Raw genomic sequence first — 18,086 nt, 5'->3', positions numbered from 1 at the left:
TTTTTTTTTGGTAGATTACTTATGGGAAGATAATAAGGGCGATTATGCGTGACCTTAAATGACTTTTATCATGTCCATCTTTAAGGCTTTGACTATTATGTAGTAATTATGGAATGACCTTTAAGGCTTTAGTCGTTTGTGGTCAATGTGAAGGTTGTGACCGTTATACAATTAATGTGAGGGTTGTGTATGTGAGCAAGTGGTCGAATTCTACAAGTGGTGGTTGTCCTCACTCTTATTGTTGTGTGATGAAGACAATTCTCTAGTCATATTTATTGAATTTGTTGAGAATCCTTGGATTATTCCATTTCCAACCTTGGATCGAGTAGGATGCATCTAAACTATCCTAGGGTTTTCTAGATTTAACAAAAAAATGCAATATCTATAAACCATAGACATAGAGTTTACGATGATTTACCTTAGATCTAGATATTCTCATATCATTTCCTTTCAATGAAGAATAGCATAGATCTTGCAAACCAATGGATTATTTGTCTAATAACTCTTCTTCCTTTACTCTTGGCACTGAAGGTGGTGGAGGTCACACAAAGAGGTGGTGGCTAAGGCTCTCTTCTCTTTGGAGAATAAAAGAATGAATAAAAGAGTAAAGCTCTAACCCCTAAAGGGAAGTTTATATAGGCTTCACTTAAGTAACTTGAGCTCATATTGGGTTTGGATCACTTAATTTAACCTACTTGGGTTTTAATTAATTAATTAGTCCTATTAGGTTTTAATTAATCAATTAACTTAGTTTAAAGAAACCATTCACAAGCTTTTGTGCAACCTTACATGTTTACTAAAATGCACTTATACACACATGCGTATAATGAACCCAAATATCCCTCAATAAATGTGTTGTTAAGGAATATGAGTTGAAGTAAGGACAAATGAGACCTATAGAAAAATAATTGCCCATTTAGAATTTAATTATGAAATTTACTTAACATCCTACTATAGAGAGTCAACTACACTCTCGTATTTTATGATATTAGAACGAGATACAAGATCTCAAGTCTGTGACTTAATATCCATTGTATGTAAGCTCCTCATGAATTGGTATACATAATCTAACAAGGTGAAGGCTATATATCCATTAAAATTATCTCTACAATTCTTAAGTCTTAGATCCTTTTATTATGTGATCAATAAATATACTTTAGTTCTTCAATAATATATGTTAAATTCAACTTAAGGAATTATTATAACCATAATTTTTTTTTTATCACATATCTTTGGAATCACCTAAGGGGACATGCTGTCTCAAACGCATGAGATATCATAGTATCTATCTTAAGTATACCTATTGTCAACAACCTCCATTAATAGTGTGACCCAATCCATAGTGAATATATGACCACCTTAAAATCTCACCCATAGGCCAAAGTCATTAAAGACTTTAGCATAAACTCAATATCCTTTCAAGGTTGAGAACTCATACAGTATAGTAGGTTGGTCAAATCATGATTATTAAATAACCAATATGATGACTCATCATAGGTCTTATCTAATATGTAACCATACACATTAGTATACTTGATATGGGAAGTCCATCCTGATGACCAAGACTAATCATCTTCTCAATTATGAGGTAGTGTACTATAGTTTCAAATAGATTGTCAAAGTCAATGAACCAATTGTGAACAAATCATTTACTTGCAAGTAAGCTATTACTTAGATCTTTTGTAACTTTTAATGCACCTTTCATATACAATGTAAGAGATTCCAAATTAGAATGCTCAGAAAGTCTAATGCATGGATAAGATAGATAGTATAAGAAAACTAGAATCTTCTTAATCAATAATAAAGCTATTATTATTACGTCATATTATGCTTTTAAGGGTTTTATTCTAACAATCTCTCATTAACCCTCAAAGCATATTGGGAATATATTTGATATCTATGCTATCCTTATGACCATAAAAAACATTACTTGATAAAGTCTTGCTAAAAGTATCCACTAGGTTCTTCGCAAAAGGTATCTTTTTCACTATTATAACACTCATTCGTATCTTAGGAATCAAATGGTATTTTTTCTGAATGTGTTTACCTTTTCAATGGTTTCTTAGTTATTTAGAATATGCCACCATCTCTTTATTATCACAAAATAAGTTCATAGGAGATACAAACAAGGGAACCACCCCGAGTCCCATGAAGAACTTCTTAAGCCAAACGACTTCCTTTGTAGCTTTAAAGGTTGCAACATAATTGACTTCCATAGTAGAGTCAGCAAAGCAAGATTGCTTCACACTTCTCGAACTAATAACTACACTATTTAGAGTGTATACAAAATAAAAGGTAGATCAATGAGAATCCTTATCATACTAAAAGTCTAAATTTGTGTACCCAATGGGTACTAACTTGTTATTATGGAACACAAGCATACGATCTTTTATTCTCTTAAGATACTTAAGTACATGTTTGGTTGTTGTCCAATGTTCTAAGCTTGGATTAGATTGATATCTACCCAACATCCTTATAATGAAGCAAATATCTTATCGAGGCATAAGCTATTGTCTTTATGCACTATTTCTCCTTAGTTGTCTTAGGACATTAATCCTAAGAAAGTAGAAATGCATTCTTAAAGGGTAACAAACCCTTCTTGGAATCCTACATCACATATTTGACCACAAGTTTGTCAATGTAAGTGGCTTAAGATTACATAATTTTCCTATTCTTGCCATCCCTCAAGACCTTAATGTTGGCATCTTAGATCCATGCGATGGAAGTAATATCGATTTTTAAAAATTTGATCTTTAGGGATTAAAAATCTAACCTTTAGGTTTTGATGCTCTCAAAACTAAATTTTAAGTGTTGAAGACGACCTCGAAAACCTAGAGATCTTCCACTCGATGACTCATCCTTGAGCTTTAGAATACAAATGGTGGAAATCTCTAAAGGTTAAGGCTAAAGCTCTATCTAAAACGTGATAAGGGACAATGGAAGAATGAAACCTTAACCCTATAAGGGGTATTTATAGGTTTCTTAGTAGGTTTAAGTGACTAGAATTCATTTTGGGCTTGGGTCACTTAATCTAGCTTAAAAAGAGTCATAATTGATCAATTAACCCAATAAGGCTCTAATTGATCATTAGTCTAATCCATAGATGTTGTTCAATCATTCTTGTGCAACCTTGCATAATTACTAAATTACCCTTACGCATATAAGTGAACTTATAACCGATCTAATCCTCATAAAATGTGCCAACAAGGTATATGAGCTCAAATAAGGACCATTAGGACTCATAGAATAGTACTAGCTCCCTTAAAATTTAATTTTGAAGTTGACTCAACATTCCATTATAAAAAGTTGATTGTATTCCAGTACCCAATGTATAATGAGACATTAAGTGCTCAGGCCTATGAATTGCCATCCATTATATATAATCTCCCTATGAACTAGTAATTGTAATCTAACAAAGTGAAACCTATTAGTTTCTTAAGATTATATTTACCATTCTTGAGTTCCAAATCCTCTTATAGTATGGCCAATTGACATATTTTAGCCTACTATTTATGCAAGGTATTCTAGTATCATAAGGATCGAGTCTACTTTAAGCATGTTATGATATTATTACTAGATAGAGGCCCTCTCTAATTGATTGCCTTGCTTGAAACTTAAAAGGTTTTCGAAGACAATGATTAATATACTCTTTTAAATTTAGCCCTTAGACTATGCAAGTGGGACCACTTTAGGTACATTCTACCACTTTATATCAAAGTTAAACATATAACTAGGATCTTTGACATTAATGTTACCAAGTAAGGAGTTCCATTTTTAGGATTGATCACTCTTACTATTAACATGTAGGTCATGTTTGGTATGCAAGAATGAAGAGTGAGAATGAACATCTCATTCTTTTTCTCATCCATTCTCATGTTTGGATAACTCAAGTGACGATGAAATTGAAATAAAAAAAATGTTTCCAACGAAAATGAAATCTCACTTATAAGTAAGATATTTTTGGATATTTTAATGTAATTTTTTTAGAATAAATAGCCAATAAAGTGTGCCACATGTTTAGGGATTTTATTTACTATTGAAACTCAATTGTTTTAAGGTTTAGGGGAATTAGATTAGATTTGAGTTTTGACACCTTGGATCAAGGTTTTCAAGGAGAAGATATAGAAAATTGTTTTAATTTTTAATTTTTGTTTTGAAATTAATTTTATAATTATTTATAGTTTCTTTTGATTCAATAGTGTTTTTTTTTTCCCTTAACTTTTTCTATAGATTATGTATTTGTACAACACTTCTTTGAAAGGCTCAAAAGTCATCCTAGGATATGAAACATAAAAATCTAGAGTTATAAGTTAGGATAAATGAATAAACGATGGCTTAATAAAGTGTATTAGGCATAAATAATGAGATTACAATACTCTCCATGTTAGTTTGAACTAAAAGGTAGTATGGTAGATCACTACATGATATCAAGGATTCTTGGTACACCTTGATCCCTAATTATCATGGTTCTCTCTCTCTTTACCCATCATTCGACATAACTATAGAAATTATAAGGACTAAAAGCCAAGACTTGAATTTAAATTGATTTCCATTCATAAAATGCTAATTCCAACTTAGGATAGAAATAAAAATTAGGTTTTAAACACAACTCTAAGTTATAGAACTCAGATTGATCATGGTTGACAAAATATATTGAAAACCCTAAGATCAACATAACTTGAGTACCCTTATTCCCTTTGAATTTCTATTCCTAAGGTTGGATTGTGGAGTGTCCAAAATTTAATCAAATGAATTAGATATCAATAATTTTTTTTCTAATTAATAAGGTTTATTTCAATTCATTCAAATATTTGATCAATATTTTTCCTTTAGGAATTTAGGTAAAAGCATTCACTTTAGCTTAGTTTTGGTAATTTTCATAGTCCAATCCCTAAGGATGATACCTAAAGCACTACTATAAGAGTAATAGTGACTTTTTCTTTAGTTTTTTGTAGCCAAAGTTAGTATATATATATTATGAAACCAAGGTTTGGTTAATCTTGATTTTGATGATAATAAAACAAGGTTTAGAACTAATGATCATACTTCAAGTGTGATTAGGCAAGACGACTTCCAAAGTGGCAATCCAAAGACAAATCAAGCCAATGAGAAATCATGAAGAAGAAGACCACCTCAAAGAGAAGAGTTTTTCAAGACCAAAACTTCTTAAGATCTCTTTGTAAGGTTGTTGGTGCACTAGGACTTTCATGCATTTCATTCTTTATTTATGCACCAAAATCATCCAAGAGTAACATTGTTTTAAATATCTTAAGAATTGGATGATTTCATGTTTTCAACTAAAACCTTGTGTTAAATGATTTTCAAACTTGTGTTAAAAGGTTTTAAGTTGAAAAAGGTTGAGTGTTGAGTAAAAAAAATGGTTCAACCGGTTCAACCGGTCGACCGATTGTGCTTGTCCGGTCGAAGATCGGTTGAGGGAGGCAAAAAAGTTTCTCTCTCTCCTAGTGGCCTTCTCCTCCCAGTCAAGGTTGAACCTCAACCGGTTGATGTCCGGTCGAGGTCCGGTTGAGGCCCAACAATCACTTTTCCTAACAGCTAGTCAACCGGTCGACCCCTAGCTCGACCGATCGAACCCCCAACGGTTAGTATGACTTTTTTCTTCTATAAAAAGGCTCCAATCTTCATTGTTTCATAAGCAAAACCTTCCCAAATCTTTCTTGATTATATTTGAGCCTTGGAAGAGTATTTTTTAGTGCACTATTATTTCAAAACTTGCATATCTTTAGTGCACCAGTCAATCCTAGTTTTTCTTGTATCTTTGAACCTAAAGTTCTATTACTAGGATTTTGAGAGATCATTATTTGTATATCTTTGTGAGGAATTTTCTCAAGTAAGGAGTATCACTTGAGAGGTTGTTCAAGAAAGGGATATCTCTTAAAGAAGTATAAAGGGTGCTTGGAGCCAAAAGTCCAATAGGGTGAATTGGAACCATAATCCAATTGTAAAGAGATTGGAAGCTTGGTTGAAGCTTCAAGATAGTGGAACCCTCACTCGGTTAGGAGGTTGAGGAGAGTGGACGTAGGCAAGGAAGTGCCGAACCACTATAAACTCTCGTGTTTGCACTCTCTCTTCCTTAACTCTTTTAAATTATATGCAATTGTGTTTATTTTGTTTATTATATATTTGTATATAATTGTCTCTTATATTTGCATAGTTTAAATTTGTGAAAAAGAGACCATCACCCTATTTACCCCTCCCCTCCCCCCCCCCTCCCCTCTAGGGTGATTACCATAGTTTGGATTAGCCTCAAATTCCTAACATATATATATAACAAACTTGGTATTTTGGACAACAAAGATTCAAGGTCAAGAAAGTGGTGTCGTTGTTGGGGCTTGGCAACCATCATAACTAGGATAAAATGAATTGCTTTGCTTTAATATTTTTACTTTGTTTTTAGGTTTTATCTCCTTTCTATGAACTTAGGATATTATTTTTTCTTCAAGTTACTTCTATCATTCTTAATTATTTATTTTTTAATTTTCTTAGTATAGTTATTTCAATTAATCTAATTTTCTTTCATTATATGCTTGATTAGGAGAAAGATTTTTCAAGTATACTTTAGAGGACAAGACAACAATCTTAACTAGTTATGGAAAATAATGAGGGTGTGAATAGTAACAACCACAATAGGCCATAGGTGGCTTTTCAAGGGTACAAGACTAAGAGAGCATCTAAACCCTTCATGTCTAAGCATACCTAGGGATGGCAACGGGACGGGTTTTTTCGAGTACCCGCCCCACCGCGCCCCTAATGGGACGGGGTTTAAATTTAATAAACGGGTTTGGGACGGGTATGAGATTTTTTTTTTAAACCCAGGGCGGGTTCGGGGTGGGTTCGGCTATTGCCTCATCCTACCCAGTCCCACACCGTTTACATATAAAATTAATTTTAAAATTAAATTTAATTTAAAATTTAAAATTAATTTTAAAATTAAATTTAATTTAAAATTTAAAATTAATTTAATTTAAATTTTTATTTTACTATTTTTAATATATAGATAATAATAAATTTTTTTTAATAAAATAAGTTATAAAAAATATAATGATTTTATTATTTATAAAATATATTTATTTTAATGTAATTAAAAAATTTAAAAGTAATTTAAATATATAAAAAAAAAAAGCTAAATGGGGTGAGGCGGGTACGGGAAATTCCCATACTTGCCCCGCCCCACCCCGTTTAATTTTTTAAATGGGACGGGGATGAGAATTTTTTTTAATAAACGAGACGGGGTTGGGAGGGGGGTGACCCTTCCTGAACCTGCCCCGTTGCCATTCCTAAGCATACCTTCATGTTTCACAATACTATAGAATTAGAATCATGTGACTATCCAACCCTAACTAGTTCCTCTACTATCGATCTTCAATGGGGGACTAGAGTGAGAATCCTTATACCCATATAAAAGATATGGAGCAAATTTACTCAACCAAGAGATAGGGGCGTGAATAAGACAAAGGCTAGTCGAGTGTATGCATTAATTGATGGATTTGATTTTTAAGCAAAAATTGCTACACTTAGTAGAAGATTTGATGAGGTGCATTTTTACCTCACATTTCCCACTATAGAAGACATGTTCTTTGAGCATGCTAATGTTATTGGACCTTTTAGATAACCAATGAATAACTTTCTATTCTCTAATATTTATAATTGAGGTTGGAGAAATTATTCAAATTTGTTATGGAGAAGTAATAATAATGACTAATTCCAACTACATGCCAATTGATATCAAGTTACCAAGGTAGTGGATAATAAAGATTTGCACTTCACAGTTCCCAATAACAAGGACGAATTTTATCATCTATGTCAATCCTCGAGATCATGATGAAACATTTCATCCAATGCCATTATAAGATTAATGTTTAGATATTGCAAGCAATCTAAACATTCAAGCAACTCTAAATCAAATCATTGCAAGTATACCTTAAGAAAAAGACAAGTTCCTTGCTTAGCTATAACAAAACTTAAGGGGAGCATGCAAGGTTTTAGAAGTAAGAAATGAAGAATGTAAGATAGGGATCATACCTAAAATTAGAAACAGATATAAAAGGTCTAAACAACAAATGACAGAAGATAGTGGTGCTAAAAAGAATGGTTCAACCTTGGAAGTAGATATGGAAGTTAAAAAAGAATTTGAGAAGCTTGAAGAAGTCAAAGCGAGCATAAAGAAGGAAAATTTATGAACCATTTACCATTTCCTATAGAAATTCAAAGATAGAGGGTAGGGGATAAGACCTCAGAGATGTTAGAAGTGTTGGAACAAGATAAAATTGCCTTAAAACTATAACATGATGTAACAAATTCAAAGTTTATTATTTTTTAATAAAGTTCCAAATGTACTTTAATCTATCCTTATTTCATGCATTGTACCTCATAAGCATTGATTCATCCCTAGCAGCGGCAGTGGCAACGACACCATTTGATTCGGGGTTCGATCCCCGGCAACGGCGCCATTTGATTCATGCCCAATTGGTGTCTCAGCTGATTCGTGTCCAGCTGGTGCTCCTTGATTGAGGGAGTAATCAACAAAATTTATAACCTATTACACCATTTACTAGGGTAGCAAAGACAAAGCTACTATAGCATAGTGGCTCTAGGATCGTTCACTAGGATGGGTTTTCACTTTGCAAATGATATTAATTCAAAGCTGAATTGGTGCCTTTTCATTTCAAGGTTAGCTTTAAAAGAAAACATAAACTTTGGTTGAAAAGGTTTGGTTTTAAACTAACCAAAAATAGTAACTGATTTTACTTACAAAGAAAAGTGTTTCTTGGAGTTTCAGATCACTAGGCTCAGATTCCTCATACAAAAAGGGAGTTCCAGTCACTTGTTTCTTTTCCTCGCATTAGAGAATTAACATATAGTTAATTCTCTAACCGGTGCTATACAGATGCTTCCCATTAATGGGTTCAAACACTAAATCCCTCTCACGGATGCAACTTGCAATGGCTCATACCTCTCACCTAGCACTTGCCATTCAAGGTGATCTTTAACCTTGGATTTCCCTTCTCAAGCTCGCAAGAGATAACTAATGGATGTCTCCTTAAAGTCCAAAAGCTTACCAAGTGTTGGCAATTCTAGAAAATCCTACCTTCAAGTCACCTCCCAGAGGCTCGCAAGGGGTAAACTAGTGCATCTCCATGGACGGAGATCACTTGCCTTACCAAGTGTTGGCCCAGGTGATTTAAAGGCGTTTTAAGTTAACTAAAAAGATAAAAACCATTAACGGGTCACACTTTCTCTTCATTAAAAACTAAAACAACAACATTTCCAATTTATGCATTCGGAAACTTACCCGGCTTTCTTCACTCCAAGAAACGAAGAGCCTAGCCTCTCATCCTCTGAGGAAAAATCCTCAGAATTTGATTAGCTAGAAAGAAAACTAAAGAGAAAACAAGAATATATATGAAAAACAGAGCAAGTGCTCTGTATTTTACTTCCTTCCAAATTTGTACAAAGGATCCTTGGAACAACCTCCTCCGAGAGAGTCCCTAGAGTCATATATAAAGCAAATTACAAAACAAAATATCTGAGGTTATTCACCCATTTTCCAAACTTAATAACTAAGGAATCCTATAATTGGTGGGTTACAAGGAGAATTTGGGGATTTAGACAATAAAAATCTGAAGAAAAATATCTCCAAGTGTCGGTTACAAATATCGGGAAGCACTAAGGACCATTTCGCAGGTGAAAACGTGGTCTGCGAAATTTCGTAGATGCACAAAAAGGGTTGCGAAATTACTTCGCAGCAAAAGGCTGGTTCCGCACCGCTGCGAAGTTGGCTTTCATCTTGTGGTGTTTGGCTACCATCACGGCGTGAAACTTCAAGGGAAATCCAAAGCACTGTGCAAAAAGGCTGCGAAATCATTCCGCAACAAAAGGGTGATTTCGCAACACTTTGCTGAATCCTTCCTTCAGCTTGGAGCAGTCATCTTCCAAAGGCTGTAACTTCCTCATTTCAGCTTCAAATCGTACACGGTTTGAAGCATTGGATTCTTTACTTCCTGAGCTTTGAAATGGTATATAGCTTGTAGAAAATGGACTTCGGGAAGTGCTCCAAAAGTGCGAAAGAAGACTGCAACTGCTGTCCTCTGTTTTCTTCACTATGTTTTTCCTCTCTCCTTGCTTCTCTCCTTGCATACTTTGAACGACTTTGGCAAAGGGCTATAGAGCTCCAAAGCTTTGTTCTTCATGAATTTGAGCTTCCAAAAGCTTTTCCATGAACTATATACAGCTCTCCCTCATTCTTGGATTGCTTTGGTGATCAAAAAGCTATCAAAACACCAAAACTTAACACAATTTGATTAGAATTGATTGCAAGGGTCCTTAACATGTTAATTGGGTTAAAAGTCAATAACTACTACTCAAAAGTGCTTAAAAGAGTTAATTACAAGCTATCAAATAACACTTTTTGAGTAGTAATCAAGCATTTTGGCCTATATCTCTTGCATTAATGTACATGATTTGGGTGCATTAGGAGTTACATAAATGATCTAAATCATGGGTTTCTTGAAAGTAGATGATTTGTTCACAATTAGTTTGTGGACTTAGGCAATTTATTTGAGGTTATGGTGCATTACCTCGTAATTAGAAGGATGATTGGTCTTAGCCATCAAGATAGGTTTCTCATGGCAAGTGCACTAGTGCATATGGTTACATATTTGACAAGACCTATGGTGAGTCATGACATAAAGCTATCGGGTAGTCATGACTTCACCAAGTTGCTATATAGTGTTATCTCTCAAGCTTGATAAAATTTGAGCTAATGTCAAAGTTAGCAGTGACTTTGACTTACGAGTGAGATCTTAAAATGATCATATATTCTTTATAGATTGAGTCACTATTGAATGAAAGTTAGTAGTAATAGGTATTCTCAATAGAGGCATCATGATATCTCATGAGATTAAGATAGTATGTCATCTTGGATTATCATAAGGAGGTGTGTTTAAGTAAACTATGGTTGTAGTAGTTCCATAAGTGAAACTTGATATAAGCTCTTTATGAGCTAGTATATGTCAATTGATCACACTATAAGAGGATTTGAAATCTTGATAGGTTGGTAGTTTTCACTTTGTTAGATTACAAATACTAGTTCATGGGGAGATTGTATATAAGGGATAATAGGTTACATACTTAAACACTAAGTGCTTCATTGTTATTTACAAATGGTACTGAAGTGTAGTTGACTCTCTCTATAGTGAGATATTGAATTAACTTCAAAATTGGATTATGAGGAAGTTAGTACTATCCTATGGGTCTCAATGGTCCTTGTTTGAGCCCATATACCTTGATGACATGATTTATGATGGTTGAATTGATTTTTGGTTCACTTATGTGCATAAGAGCTTTTTGGTAATTTCGTAAGGTTGCACAAGAGTTAGTAAATGGTATCTCGAGATTAGATTAATTGATTAATTAGACAACCTTATTGGGTAAATTAATTAATTAGGATCATTTTTTAGCTAGATTATGCGATTCAAGCCCAAGGGGGCTCAAGTCACTTAAGCTTGGTAGGAACCCTATAAATGCATCCTTAGAAATTATGGTTTTATTTTTCTTCTCCCACTCACTATTCTTTACATTCTAAAAAAAAAAAAAAGAGCCCTAGTCTCTATCCTCTAAACTCCATATTTTTAAGTGCCAAGATTCGATGTTGAGTCGTTAGGTATAAGATCATGGTCTACAAGACTTCTAGTGGCTTTGAATTTATTCTTTATGGTAAGGAATTGATTTGGGAGCATTCAAATCATTGGTAAGCATTTTAATCTTATTATCTAAATCCTAAAATTGTTTTAAATGCTTGTTTTTCAACAAAAGGGCATTCTTTATTGAGCAAGTGAGTGAGATCATTGAGAACAAAGCTCCAAGTTGCCCTATTATTTCAATGCAAATATAAGTTACATATGTGGAAAAGGCTCTACTTACTTGAGAGCTAGTGTGAATCTCCCACCTTACTCCATCTATATGAAACTAGGATTAAGAGAACTCCAAGCCACTATCATGATCTTATCCTTGGTTGATTGATCTATCCAAGTGCCAAGAAGAGTGATGGTAGATGTGTTACTAAGTTGACAAGTTCTATTATCCTTTAGATTTTGTGATACTAAACATCGAGTCACTAGGAAAGGGAGTGAATTTCATGTCAATCATTCATGAGAGACCTTTTTTGGTAACAACAAATGCCTTCATTAACTATCAAAATAGGGTAATGCAACTCTTTTTTGGTAATATGATATTGGAGTTTAATGTATTCAACTTAAGCAAGTATCATTTAACCATGAGAAGGTAGAGTGAGGAAGTTTATTGAATGGAGACTTAATTTCATCTAGAAGTCGCCTAACTATGCCTTGGAGAACATAGGGCTAGAGATTAATTTAGTCTTTACACCCAAAAAAAAATGCAATGAACAGAGCTATTAAGACCTTCAAAAGAATGTGAAAGACATGGGATGAATGGGAAGTGTAACCTTAGAGTTTTGAAGGAAGAACCCTATTAAAGGTGGAAGATAGCAATAGACAAGTTAAAATTCCATCACGGTAAAGGGAATTAAAGAGGAAGTTCACACTAGCAAGAAGGAAGTCCTTATTTTCAACCATGTTAGCTAGCCTAGTCAATTCCAAAAAAAGCTATAAGTTTAAGATGAAAGATCATTGCCTCAAGCTCCCTCAAAGAACGATTGTGGCCATGGAGGAAACTTTCCATCTCCTAGATGAAGAGATTCCAAATGAATAATGCATGCATTTTCCTTAATTCAATAGGTAAAGTAGGTTTAGGTCATTTTGTTTTTGTTTTTGTTTTTAGTTTAGGTTTTATTTATATTAATTCATTTTGAGTTTGCTTAGGGAATTAGTTAGGTGTAATAACTTTCTAACAAGTATTTGAGTTGTGCCCATCAAACTTGAAGCATTCAGGTGACAATAGGACATATGATGTTTTGAGGTTTCTAATAGGTAAATCTCACGCTTTTCTTTTAGTATGGTAAAACTCCTAACGGTATGCTACATCATGGTAAGATCTTTAGGTTTCCCATTTTTTTTATGACAATGTTGCACCCTTTCGAATTTCATCAAATTTTAAATAAAAGACAAGTTAAAAGTTGGATTTGAACTAAGAATAAGATTCTAATTAGTTTGGAAATTGAATTTGATTTTGTAATGATGAAGATTGAGGTATCAAAATGCAAATTTTGGTATTATTTTGAAGTTGACACCAATTACTAGTTTTAAATCTCTATCGAATTGATGTTCCATGACAAAAAGTGTGTGAATTTCAAGTGACAATGCCGCTATGTCTAAGGTGATACCAGCCTGGCATATTAAAATGATCATGCATCATGACTTCCTCTAGCATTTTGGTATTGATTTTAGCCATCTCCAATGTCAAATTTCTAATATATTAGCATGGGTTTTAATTTCAATTTTGACTTATGTTATCCACATCTTTCTTATCATTATGGCAAGATTTTGAATTTCATTTGTTCATTTATATACTTTAATTATTCTAAAATTTAAGTTTAATTTCTTTAAAATCCAAAGTTTGATATGAATTGTAAAAATAGGTTCCGATGGTGATACATGATTTACATTCATTTGGTTTGTCTACACATTTCACATGTTCAATTTCTTGCTACCTTCCATCATGTTGTTAATTATAGATCTTCGAGTTGGGTGGGGTTCCAACTAATACTGTCTTATCAAGAAATCTAATCCTTGAATCCATTTATGGTCGGTGGACATGCCTTTTTCTTTCTTATTTTTTTTCCTTTAAAATAAATAAAGCAAATGATGATTCCAAAAATAATAAAAAATTAGTTTTCGGAAATAAATTTTAAGAAAGTTTGAGTCTTGTCATTAGGTGGGGATGTTTGTGAAGTTAAGCCTAGGTGAGTGCTAAACCTTGGACATCTTTTAGAAATTAAAGGTATCGGTTTTTACTATGTACACACGTCCATGCAAGCTAAGAGTTTAGACACATCGATATCATATGATGAGAATGATCCTTAACTTTCTTATTACTATCATTTCCTTTGTATTGCTCATAATACTACAACGGTTTATTAGACGGTTGGTTAATACATATAAGTTTATATGATGTATTATTTCAAATAAATAAGGTTATAATATTCATGATTTTCTTTAGCAATCATATGTGTTAGCATCCATACAATGATTTATTACTACCATGACATGAAATGATAATACATTGGGCAATCAATGATAATAGTGAATATAAAAATATTTGTAAAAAAGACGAGAAATAAAAATATCATCCTATACGACAAATGATATACTTAATAATTTAAAATCCTAATAATAATATTCTTGACAATTGAGCATTCAAATTTACAAATTAGGTTTTATTGTTTAGAGGTTAAGGCATGGTAATAACGAATTTTAGCGATTAATACTAAATAAAATATTTATTTATTTTGTGAATCTTATAGCATATAAATAAATAAATAAAAATTGTTATATTATTTTTATGTTTATAATATTTTTATTTCTTTTTTTTTCATTATCTTATAACTTTTTTTTTAATTTAATATTTCATTTCTAACCATTTTAAAGCATGACCATTGGTGATTAAAAAAATAGCAAGTAAAAATTTAATAGTAAAATAAAAAAAATAAAAAAAGATAGTTGCTAGTAAAATCAAGAGAAGTTTAGTACAAAATATTAAATAGAAATTCATGGGATAAATGTATTTTCTCTGCTTGTGGTTCTAAAATGAAAAAAAAATGTGGACTACATGGTATTTAAAAACAACCAAAAAAAACACGTGTACAAATAGGAAAAAGGCATTTTGATGATTATTTTGTGAGAGCATTTAAAATTAATATTAATTTTATTAAGTTGAGGTAAAATTTAATACTTATTATTTAATAATTTAAATTAATTTTAAGTTAAATTATTTCTAAATTATTAACTTAAAACTTATTACTTATTTTTTACTTTTAAATATTAAGGTTGTTTGGTGAAATTTACTTAATAAAATTGACATATTATTCTTATAAATTGTAATTAATAATTATCATCATTAATTTTAATTAATAATTATTTTTATTAATTTTAAATAATAAATAAAGTATTGTAGATATATAAGGTAATCTTAAAATATTTATTATAAAAATGAGTCAAGACAAAGTTGTTAAATATACTATCATTAAATATTGATAAATAAAATAAAAAAGATTCGATATTAATAATTAGTTAACTATTTTAACTTAATATTTAAAAATCATTTTTATATATAAGTTGTGGTATTAAGTTAATTTATCAAATATATCTAATTTGCTTAATAATTTAAATTAAGTTATTTAAGTTATTAAGTGACTTGAAGTCATTAAGTTAATTTCCAAAAGTATTACTTTTTGAAACCAGAACCTAATCCACCAGCTGGCAAAACTGAAAAAGTTTCTGAAAAAAGATATCATGTATAGAAGAACGAAAAGGAGAACCAAAGATAGAAAACATGCTAAAAAAGGCCAAGCTATTACAATGAAACCATGACATCCTTGCCAGCCAGGTTCCTTGATTGATAGAATCAATTCATTACCTTGGGAACCTAATGGAGAATTTTCTACAGCTTTGCAGTAAAATCATCTACTCTTTTCAGCAGCTTTTGCGGGAGGAAGTGTTCCAAACACCCTGTCCCAGAATGTGGAGGTGATCCCAAACCCTTTATCGTCAATTCTGAAGTGATGGTTCATGTGATATCTCTGTCAAACACAAGCACAATGAATTCATAGACCATCCTTCATGAAAACTGACTTTGGCTGAAAAAAGAACAGAAGAAATGTTCTTTATTTTTTTTCCCCTTTTGGCTTAGTTACCTTCATGTTCTGTGTAATCCCTTTCGATGGCTTCCCGTGGTGCAGATAGTAATGGGTGACATCATAAATAACATATCCCAGCAAGCCCCCTCCAAACAAAGTAGGAGCAACCGATGGAGGTGATAGAAGTTTCATCAAGTTCCAGAACTAGATATCACAGACCATTATGAATCAGAAACAGAAGAATGCATGGAAGAGACCAAAAACAAGAAGGCATACTTTGAAAGAGCGAAAGGAACATACTGGCAGACATAGGATAGCTGCAGCAGCAGGAGGGAATACGAGGCGTAGTCCATCCATAGGGTGCTTGTGATGGCAGCCATGAAGAAGATAGTGTATGGTGTTTCCCCTGTGATTAATTTAAACTATGTAATAGAATATAATTTATGAATTGAAAACAGTAAAAATGAGAAGAAAAAAATTCTCCAGCTGAGAGAGAGTGCTAACCAGTAGCTTTTTGTTTTGATGTGGAAAAGAAAGCGGTGCAACGTGTACTCCAGAAATGTCCATATGAAGAGACCACCAGCCACAGCTGCAGCCAACTGAAGAAGGGGAAGGCCCATGCGGACAGACATGGAAACTGCCCAGCACACAACTGGGAGCCAAACAAGTGGAATGACCCACCACACTGTGCGGGTCGTGCTCTGTTTCAAGTTTCAAGTTCCATAGGAGTCAAAAGGAAGCCACCAACATAGACAAGAAAGTTACCAGAAACATAACTTTAATCATTTGTGTCCACAGAGAGCACTTTCAAATCTGAGATTTTCCCATCCTTTTTGCTTTCAATGTCTGAATGGCTTGAACTGAGTTGAAAGAGATGATGTACTTTATAAAGATTTTATTGTATATATTCAGGACAGGTATAAAAGATCCTAATGCAAAAACTAAGACTAAAGAACTCATATGCATTTACTACTCTATTAACAATCCTGTGGATTTATCATCAGAGTAGTACCTCTAAAATATCACTCCCAAAAAACCGAGGCCCTTCCTTGCTAATAATAGGCTGGTGAACCCATTCCTCATAAGCTTCTCCAAGATGGCCAACCTGTGATGAAGGTTTCAGTGGTAAAGGAGTCAAATTAAAATATTGAATGGAACCATATACAAAGATCAGAGAAGGGAGTTGACCTGAAAAACAAGAGGCTTATTCAAATCTACAGTGAAGTCCTTGGAGACCATCTTGGCACCTTCTCCTGCAATTGGAAACCATTCAGAAAACCAGTGAACTACACAGCAATCTTAATAAGCCAACTGAACATATATAAAAGATATTGAAATTAATTCAGGCAAAGGAGAATGGAAAATAAGAGGCTTTGATGGCCAATTAAAAATAATATGGACCATAAGATTTATGATTTTGATTAAAAAAGAACCTTTGGAATGATTGTACAATCTCCTCTGAAATCTTGTTCTCCGTATCTCTTTCCTTTCTCCAATCAGAGCCTGATAGAACCTTACATTTCATAAAGAATAGGATTCTGATACTTTCTGTTGTATTCTTTCATGCATTTTTGTATTGATCTTGACTAAGTAGAATAACTTTCCCTCCTGTTAAATCAAACTTTCTAGCTAGCACCTTAAATCTCAAAATACAGCAATGTATTCCACAGTCGAGAAATCTTGAATCCCCCTACTTGGAATATGAATCCTTCTCTAGCATGCAACTCTATCTAGGGCAATTTGATTCATTCACCAAGTCACACGTCATCATGTTTTCCTTATAATTTCAAACAAGTCTCTTTTTAACCATCTTCTTGTCATTGAATCCACTCGCTCTTTACTGGCATATCCAACGGTCCCATTTCACACATTAGAGAACCATCTTAGATGGTGTTTCCTCCTTTAGTCCTCTTGTCCTCACTACAAATATAGTTTTATCAATCTTTGCATCTATGATCATCATGTTATACTAAGCATAGTTAGAATGATGAGAATGAACTAAACTTCAACTTTTTTTTTTTTTTTGATAAAATATATACATATAATGTAACAATCTACTTAATAAAGGAAACTCCAACTCAGCCAGCATTCAATCCATGCCAAAGCAGAATCTCTACGTGAGAAGTTGATAATGCAATATGCTAGCATGCAATCCATCATACAATCCTGATAATGAAAATCTGCCAACATGCAATCTGCCAATAAGGAAAACTACTCTCCATATTTGTAATGTGGAAAATCAAGGCTGGAAGGAAATTTTCACTTACTAATATTCCCTCTTCTGTGAAGAGAA

The 18,086-nt window shown here is 32.9% G+C and overlaps 1 protein-coding gene across 1 annotated transcript; it reads right to left on the bottom strand.

The window, feature by feature from the left end:
- Positions 1-15,430: 15,430 nt before the first annotated feature.
- On the bottom strand, positions 15,431-17,173 carry LOC100266188 (dihydroceramide fatty acyl 2-hydroxylase FAH1). The gene is made up of 6 exons (XM_002267955.4): positions 16,982-17,173; positions 16,806-16,898; positions 16,298-16,494; positions 16,094-16,199; positions 15,851-15,997; positions 15,431-15,736 (listed from the first exon to the last, which is right to left on the bottom strand). Exons 1-6 carry the CDS (start codon positions 17,030-17,032, stop codon positions 15,617-15,619), a joined length of 714 nt encoding a protein of 237 aa, XP_002267991.1. The 5' UTR covers positions 17,033-17,173; the 3' UTR covers positions 15,431-15,616.
- Between the last annotated feature and the right edge of the window lie 913 nt (positions 17,174-18,086).

This window comes from Vitis vinifera, chromosome 10 (assembly GCF_030704535.1).
Source record: "Vitis vinifera cultivar Pinot Noir 40024 chromosome 10, ASM3070453v1".
NCBI classification, from domain to species: Eukaryota; Viridiplantae; Streptophyta; class Magnoliopsida; order Vitales; family Vitaceae; genus Vitis; species Vitis vinifera.
This window is presented reverse-complemented; position numbering and strand designations above follow the sequence as displayed.

Excerpts from the sequence above, each read along its gene's own strand:
- LOC100266188 (XM_002267955.4), bottom strand. The coding sequence starts at position 17,032 with ATGGTCTCCAAGGACTTCACTGTAGATTTGAATAAGCCTCTTGTTTTT. Across the intron at positions 16,200-16,297 it reads ATCAAAACAAAAAGCTACTG|GGGAAACACCATACACTATC; the intron begins GTTAGCACTCTC and ends AATTAATCACAG. Across the intron at positions 15,737-15,850 it reads GGATTACACAGAACATGAAG|AGATATCACATGAACCATCA; the intron begins GTAACTAAGCCA and ends TGTGTTTGACAG.